At 51.5% G+C, this 8,778-nt stretch overlaps 1 protein-coding gene across 1 annotated transcript; it reads left to right on the top strand.

The window, feature by feature from the left end:
* ADRA2A (adrenoceptor alpha 2A) lies at positions 1-3,500 on the top strand. The gene has a single exon (XM_030031379.1). The coding sequence runs from the start codon at positions 46-48 to the stop codon at positions 1,543-1,545; it is 1,500 nt and encodes a 499-aa protein (XP_029887239.1). The 5' UTR covers positions 1-45; the 3' UTR covers positions 1,546-3,500.
* Positions 3,501-8,778: the final 5,278 nt, after the last annotated feature.

The raw sequence follows: 8,778 nt of genomic DNA, 5'->3' as shown, positions 1-8,778 counted from the left end.
CGCTCCGCGCCCCGCTCAGCGGCTCCCGGCGGGCAGCGCCCCAGCATGAGCGGCGGGCGCCCGCAGCCCCCCCCCCGGCGGCCGCCGCGCAGCCCCCCCCCCGGCCGGCGGCGCAGTAGGAGCGCGGAGCCCCGCGGAGCCCCGCGGAGCCGGGCGCGGCGCGGGTGGGGCAGGGGGCGAAGGGCGGGGGCGTCCGCGCAGCCGGGGTTGATGTTTAACCTGGAGCGCCCGTTCACGGAGAGGGGCCGCTTCTTCTCCTCCATGGAGTACCAGCGGCAGCTGGAGGAGGAGGAGGGCTACCCGCCCCCCGGCGCCAACGGGACCTTCAACGACAGCGGGGCCGGGCCGGGCTGGGGCGCGCCGTACCCCCTGCACACCACCGTCACCCTCGTCAGCCTGGTGGGCTTGCTCATGCTCTTCACCGTCTTCGGCAACGTCCTGGTCATCATCGCCGTCTTCACCAGCCGGGCGCTCAAGGCCCCCCAGAACCTCTTCCTGGTCTCCTTGGCCTCGGCCGACATCCTGGTGGCCACGCTGGTCATCCCCTTCTCCCTGGCAAACGAGGTGATGGGGTACTGGTACTTTGGCAAAGTCTGGTGCGAGATCTACCTGGCCTTGGACGTGCTGTTCTGCACCTCCTCCATCGTGCACTTGTGCGCCATCAGCCTGGACCGTTACTGGTCCATCACGCAAGCCATCGAGTACAACCTCAAGCGCACCCCGCGCCGCATCAAGTGCATCATCTTCATCGTCTGGGTCATCTCGGCCGTCATCTCCTTCCCGCCGCTCATCTCCATCGAGAAGAAGAGCGGGCAGCAGGCTGACCAGGGGGTGGCAGAGTGCAAGATCAACGACGAGAAGTGGTACATCATCTCTTCTAGCATCGGCTCCTTCTTTGCCCCCTGCCTCATCATGATCCTCGTCTACGTGCGCATCTACCAGATAGCCAAGAGGCGAACCAGGGTACCGCCGAACAAGCGGGCGGAGCACCCCGAGAAGAGGCAGAACGGCTTGGCCGACAAGGAGGACCTGCCAGCCACAGCCCAGCTCAACGGGGAGAAGGCGGCAGGAGGTGGCGGCGGGCAGGAGGGAGAGGTCAACGGCATAGACATGGAGGAGACCTCTTCCTCCGAGCACCAGGAGAACAACCAGTGTAAGAAGTCAGAGAGACCGTCGAGGGGAAAGACCAAGACTAAGCTGAGCCAGATTAAGCCTGGGGACAGTTTGCCCAGGAAGGCGGAGGAGGAGAGGAACACCAAAGGGTCCCGGTGGAGGGGCAGGCAGAACCGGGAGAAGCGCTTCACCTTTGTGCTGGCCGTGGTGATCGGGGTCTTTGTCATCTGCTGGTTCCCCTTCTTCTTTACCTACACGCTGACGGCCGTCTGCAAGAGCTGCTCCGTGCCCGACACCCTCTTCAAGTTCTTCTTCTGGTTCGGTTACTGCAATAGCTCCTTGAACCCCGTCATCTATACCATTTTCAACCACGACTTCAGACGGGCCTTCAAAAGGATCCTCTGCAGGATAGAGAGGAAAAGGATTGTTTGAAGGACCCTTTGCTATGGGCAGGACTAATTCAGGACTTTGTAGGAGAGTAAGGCATGGCTCTCTTGGGCTGTGCTTGCATGGGATGGTTTCCTTCAGCTCGTGAGCAGGAAGCCTTTAAAACCCGAGATGAGCCTACGGAAACGCCGGGCAGCAGCAGCGAGGAGCAGCAGGCAAGTGGACGCCCGAGCCGTGGCATTCGGCTTTCCAGGGCAGGATGGCCTTTGACTTGCTTGGTTTATTTTGTCAGGTTTTTTTTTTTTCTTTTGCCGGAGTGTCTCGGTGGATATTTTCATGACTGCTCAGTTTGACTGTTTGAAGACAAGCAACGTGCAGCTCTGTGAGATGAACAACAAAGAGGGAGTATGCCACCCCAGAGGTGTTGGCTTTTTTATTTTATTGTATCTTTTTTTTTTCCTGTTGTATATGTAATTAATTTTAATCCCCTTGTAAAATACAGTATTGTATCCCTGAATCTGAATGTCTTAATTTTTGTAAGGCGAGCAGCTTTGAAACTGTGAATGCTTTAATTGTCTTTGACACCTTAAAAGTCCCTCTCTTCCCACCCCCCAAAAACCCCCTCACTCAAAACCACTGAACAACTAGAGCCATTCCCTCTACCTGACAGTTTGATAATATTACCAAAATTTCCAATGTCCTGTCATTTTTTTTTTTTTGGCTACAAAGCTTAGGATCACAGACCTCACCAGACTGGCTATTTTTGTTGGTATTTTTTATATCGTACCTGCTTCGGTTTAATTTCTGTGTTGCCTGTGATATAATACAGCTGAGATGGTAACTGCCCTCTCGTTATTCATGAAAGCAGAGCCTGACGGAGCGGTGGCTTTGCTGTGCAGGCAGGGACGTCCCGGGTGATGAAGTGACGGGCTATTTCCCGTGCAATGTGAGGCTTGGGACCCGGCCAAGCTCCTCACGAGTTAATCTTGGTTGATATTATACCACACCGCAGCACTGAAATGTGTTCGATGCTAACTTGCTTCCCCTGCCTCCAACTGTAAATAGGTAACATTTCAAAGCAAATAGCAGGGCTCCGTATATCATGTTATCTCATTTGTATTGATTTGTGATGGCTTAACTCCTGCGGGATTTCCTGCAGAAGAGGAGGGGGTTTGTGCATAGGGGCTGTTCCGTCTTTCTGAATTAAGGGAGAAGAGTTCAGTTTTTAATCTGCCAGTCTCATCTTCCCTAGGAAATATGAAAGCATCCCTCTTTCAGTCTTATACAGGGCGAAACTCTGAAATGGGAAACTTAACTGACAGTTTCTCCAGTATTTTATAGTGTAATTAAGCTTTTTTTTTTTAAAAAAAAAAAAAGAAAGAAATGTGTAAATATTGTGAGATTGGAGCAGGAAAGAGAGTTAATACTGCTTTTACACTCCTTTCCTGAAATGTCTTTCAGCTCTTTCTGCTAAAAAAAAAATAAAATACAAAAATGGACAGAACAAATCTAATATCCTTGTGCCATGAAGAAATTTCTGTAGAACATTAAAAGGAAAAACTTTTGATTCATCACAATAAATGAGCCTGCAAGCCTTTTAATGTTAAGAAAACAGCTTTATCAAATACTGACAAGTCATAGAAATTGTTTGGAGAAAGCAAAGTTTGTAGAAGTCTCATGTATAAGATGAATTTGCCTTCTCTGGAGTCATACGGTGCACAGGAAGAGACTCTAAAAAACATACCTTTTTACTTTTGGGAAGTGTTTTGTTGATTTTGCTCTCTCTCTTTTGACTTTGTAATTAACTCCAAGGGTCCCTGGATGCATCTTGGGACCTGGAGAGCAATGTTTACATTCACTTGCATTTTCAGAATTGAGTCCTCAAAAGGTGAGGAAAGCAAATAAACTGTGCTTTAATGTAAAAAAAAAACAAAACCATGAGCAGAAGTTGCTATAATGGATGATTATTTTTATTAAATAAAAGAGCGTTTACAGATCAAGTGTGAAAATCCTCTGAATAATCTGTTAGCTGTTTTGTTTTATTTTTTTTGCAGCTGTTCACCAATCCTCTGGCAGCTTTGGTCTTGATATTTTTTAAAGAACACATTGGGAAAAGCACTCGTGTTTTCTGAAAGGCATTGTTACCCCAGGTAGGAAACAATGGCTCGGTTCATGGTGCAGTGGCATAATAACAAATGAGTCCTTGATATTTCTTGGGGTTTTATTTTAACCCCCTTTCGTGCCACAGTAAGAGCATTCACGTGTTTCCTAAAGAAAAGAGCTTAGGGTTTCAGGGTGTGATTTGCTCCCTGGAAATGCAGCCTGGCACTACTGCTGGGGACGCCTGGCTGGTGCAGCATTTACAGCTCTTGAGTTGAGAAGGTTTTTAATAATTAGGTCGCAGATGGGATTAGAAATTATTAGGCTGGAAGGCACTATTTCTTGATATATGCAGGAGTGTCCATATGAGTGGGGCTTTGTTTCCAGCCCCTGAGAGCCAGCCGGCCGGGCTCGCTTGCCCTTACACCAGTGCTGCCGAGAGCAGCACTGCGGGAGGATGGTGGGGGATCGTTCTTCCACCGAGCAAAGCGCTGCTGCTGTGTGGCTGCCTGCCTCCCTGAAGATGCCGGGGTCCGCTCGCCGTCGGCTTCAGCTGGGCTCTTTCTATGCCACGTGTGCCAGCTAGTTCCAAAGGTGGGGGGACACGAGGTACTGATCCTGCAAGTGCTTTAGTGTGTGCTTTGTTTTGCCCAGGAGTACTTGTAACCATTTGGGAGCTCTGGCTCCTGGTCTTCCCACTGTTGGGGTACCTGGAGTCACCCTGCTTCCCTGCTCTGCTTCTTGTTTGGTGAGAAAAGAAGTGACCAGAGCCCAGTGCTGGAGCTGCTGGTCTCACGGCCCCACTGCCAACGCCACCGAGGTCGCAGTTGGAGGTGCTCGGCAAGCTGGGAGGTGGACCAGGGCTGGCAAGCAGCATCGCTGCTGAGCGTAGGGTATCCGACGATGGCCCGGAGATGAACATCTTGGTCACCTCGTGGAGGCCTTTGCAGGCCAGGAGAGCTTGATCTGGGCAGAGTGTCCTGTTCTGTGTCCTCTGGTCTCAGCTGGCCCCGTTGGCCATGGAGGGTTTTACAATGCAGACCCCGTGGGTGACGTAGGGGACGGTGTCTGGGACGGGAGGTAAACTGGCAGCCATCGGCTGCGCTTGCCCCATCCCTCTGGCTGTCTGATGTCCTTGTGGCCAAATCTCTGGTACAGACAGTAGAGTATTTTGGTGGGTTTGGGGCTGGGGGACCGGGGCTTTAGTGGGCTTTCAGTTGGTGAAATGTCTGATTGCTCCCATTTTCCATCAAAAATAAAAGTAAGGTGCAAGAACCTGAAATTATGCCTCCCGGGCTGTGTCCCTCCCAAAACCGCGTGCGCTCATGGTTCAGCCCAGTCAAATAAAATACTCAAGGGGCTGTTTTATGTGGGGGCAGTGACTCCCTGCGTCTGACACGGCAGAGCTGCCTGCCCATCCTTGTGGCCAGTGTCTGAACTTCCACCATCCCGATGCCTTTGCCACCTTCTGACTCAGGCTTTTATTTCATTTGCCCTGAGCTGTTGGTCATTTTGGTTTCAGCTCTGTCCTGGACCCTCCACACCTGCTGGGGACAGGCACGTCCGAGCCACAGCAGCCTCCAGGCACCGTGGGCTGTGTGGTGGAGGTGCTGGGGTGAAACCACCGTCACTTTCCCTTTGGTAGGTGAGGACCGGCCCAGTTGCCTCTGAGCCCGAGGTCATGCTGCTGTGGGCTTCGCTGGGACGCTCCCTCCGGCTCTGCCATAACCACATCCAGCTCTGCTCACCTCCGTGGGTGGCCCATCTCGCTGTAGGGCTGAGTCCCACCACCCTTGCCAGGTCCCGATGTCGGCTCTTCCCCTTCCCCCTCCCGAATCCCTCCCCAGCGGGAGAAAGCTGCCTCATTGCTCCCAGCTCATTCCCATGCAAATGACACATTAGGGGATGTAATGAACTTTGGCTGTTTTTTATAACCTTTTATTTCGGGGCTGAAAGGTTAATGGTGCGAGGGTGGGGAGGGAGACCTGCCTCCCTGGGGGGGTGGGAGCCATCCGGGCTGGCACAGCCAACAGCGGGCAGAGGTGCCACTGCCAGCTTTGCCCCGGGAGGGGTTTCTCCACAGTTTTGCTGTGTGGGGTGACCCTGCACCCCACCCCTTGTGTGGGGACCCCTGAGGACAGCCCAAAGGTGCCGGCTCAGGGACATGCAGGAGGGGCCCAGGTAGGTGGTCTGGTGTGCCAACTGTCCTAAAATATCCCCAGGGGTGAGCTGCATGAGCAGCAGGGTTGCCCTTGCAGAGACCGGTGACTGCCCGCCCAGGGCTTGACCCTGACCCCCTCAGCCTACTGACACGTGTGTTTATTTCTGTGTGGTTTTTGGTCCCCATTCTCTGGGGGACAAGGAGCTGGTCACACAGAGGAGCCTTTCCAAGATGTTCCAGCGAGGGACAGACTTGGCCCGAATCATTCTGCTTACACAAAATGAGTTTCCCAGGCTTGGGGGAGCCTCTGTGGGTTTTGACCTGTGCCCATCAGCCATCCCATGCCGTAAGTACCCCCAGTCCCACCCAGCATCCCCTTGCCCAGGGGTTGCTGGACCTGGTGCCCTGGGATTTCCCTCTGGCTTGGGTGGTTGGCCCTGCTGCCTGCTCAGCTCTCATCCGCTGAAGCTCTTTGTTTTATTCTATTTCTTAACATTCCCTGTTCTTTCACCACTGGAAAAGTTCAAAGTCTTCTGAGATTGCTCCTTTATTACAGCCGGTGCCCTGGCAGACAACTACACTTGGAGCTGTCTCACCGTTTCTGCTATGAAACGCTCTTTGCAGCTGGTTTATTGTAACATCTCTGTGATTTGTTAAATATTTGTATCTGCGATTGCTGTGCCTTATCCCAAGCTGTAGAAATGGGGTGAAGAGAGAACAGGGTTAGGGGGGAGCCCACCCCCTGCGTTAGCCACTAGTACTCAGTCAGCTCACAAATGCTTCAGGACTGGATCCTGACTCCTCTGTGAACAGAGAGGGTTGTAGTCTGAGCCCTGGGAAGTCCAGGTGAAACTCCACCTGGGCGTCACACTGCAGTAATGCTGCACGAGGCCACAGTGCACTCCCAAACGTCCCCAAGGCTGAGCTGAGGGGGTGGTGAACAGGGCTGTGGCAGACATCATAAAACATGCCTTCCTTGGGTCGGACCATGGCTGGTCCCAGGTAGGACCATGGCTGGTCCCAGAGGACATCTGCTGTTGTGGGGCAGGGGACGCTGGGAGGCGTTGAATGGAGATGCTGATGCTTGAGCAGGTCGTTCGACATCCCTTCCTTCTCAAGGGACCTTCTTGGCCATTTGAGTGGTCCCCTAGGAGGACTCATTTCCCAGAGAGGACCACCAGTGTGTGAGGACCTCTCACAGCCATGTCTATAGGGACATGAGACGGGTCCCAGCACCCAAATCCAACAGAGGCATGAGGACAAACTGAAAAAAGGGAGCAGGAAGGCATTTCCCTCACTTGAGCATAGGTGTCTATCAGTAAAGGTGTAAACTTGCTGGATTAAATTGGCTTAAAACTGCTTACACTGGTTCTGGTTTAGTCTGTTAGTGTGATGGTCAAGTCCATATTGGCCAAGTTGTGAGAGACCATCCATGCTGGCTTGGATCTAAGGTCCTGCTCTCCCTCTGTGGCTCTGAGAGTGGCCTGTCGCAGATTTTAGGGAACAGGGAGGAGCAAGGACCCTTCCCAGGAGGCTTGGGGGTCACTAGGCACTCAGGGATTTCCTGGGGCCACTGGTGCCTTTTGGGCTAATGGAGAAATTCCACCGACATGTGTTTCCCTTCAGCGATGCTCTGCATTGGGAAGTTTGGATGGCTTTCAAAAATGTGTTTGAGTCAAAAGCCAGCAACTGAGCGGGGTTTGTCAGGAGGTGAGACAAGCTTATCTAAACATCGCTGCTTCCCTGTGTGCAACACTTACAACATTTGGCCCATATTGGTTTGGGCACAGCCTGGGGCATTGCATTTGGAGGAGCAGCCTTGTGGTCCTCCCAAGCTGTGTGACCTGCTGTAGGGTTCGCTCCCAGAGATGAGAAACATTTGTTTTAAATCAGCTGCTACATGAAAGAATTGATTGCTCCTTTGCTAATTGAAGCAGTTGTGTTTTGCTGGACCATGACTTTATGGCCTTTTTCCTGTTTGTTTTTCAATTGCTCTCCACAGAAAAAAGGAAAAAGCTTCCCACCACTGGACCTCTCTGATAGAACAATTTCTGCTGAAGGCTCCTTTGCCTTCATCTGCATGCATGGAGTTGCTGCAAAGCATTCATCTGAAGATTGAAACCATAAGGTGTTATTGACAAATTCCCCAAGTAAAAAAATAAAATAACTTTATAGATAAATATTTAAGACACTGCATCCAACCTTCTGCTTTTCTGAATTGACTGAACTTTTTTTAAGAGTGGAATGATGAATTCTGGCCTTTTATTACCAGGATAACTTTTGCCACCAGGAAAATTTGGACAAACTATTCCTTCTGCAGACCAAACCCTGCAGGGTTAGACCCTGAGCGTGGCAGACCTGCGCAGCTTGGCTGCTGTGATGCTGATTTACACCCTGGCGGAGCTTCCCCTCTCCTAGCAATTATCCCCGCAATCATGATCCCTGGGTAATCGAGTGATAAGGCATCTCTGTGTAAAGCTGAGTTGGTTCTTGGTTTCGTGATGCAGATATTTGACCTGAAATGGCTCCTTGAACAAGGTTTGCCAGAATGAGCTTCCTGTTAATTTAGGCATGGCTGTGCCTGGTGGTTTGCAGCCTTGCTGTGGCACAAACTGCGTGTTTGTCAGCTCTGCTGTGCCGTCACCCAGACGGGGCACATTTCTCCAGGGGATCCCAAATGCGTTACTAAGTTTTCTGTTCTCCAGGGGGGTACCCAAAATACAGAGCAGTGACATGACCCAAGTCAACCAAGTGGCCAACGTGAGAAGAGAGTGGAGTCCCCCTGTTTCTCTTGATTATGGGTTTGACCTGTAACCTAAGCACAACCCAAAGATTTAAACTTCAGAGATGTTAGTTAAAAGTAATCTTACATTTATTATTTTCACAACATCTTGTGGCTTTCAAGGGAGCCTCAAAATTTTGTGGGGCCAGAAGAGTTAAAATGCCCAGTTTAAACTGAATAATCTGACTTGCTTACATCGAAAGATTTACCACCACAGGGCCTTTGGCGTTGCTGT

This window comes from Aquila chrysaetos, chromosome 11 (genome assembly GCF_900496995.4).
Source record: "Aquila chrysaetos chrysaetos chromosome 11, bAquChr1.4, whole genome shotgun sequence".
Lineage (NCBI taxonomy): Eukaryota > Metazoa > Chordata > Aves > Accipitriformes > Accipitridae > Aquila > Aquila chrysaetos.
The sequence above is the reverse complement of the archived record's forward strand: the minus strand, read 5'-3'. Positions and strand labels throughout refer to the sequence as shown.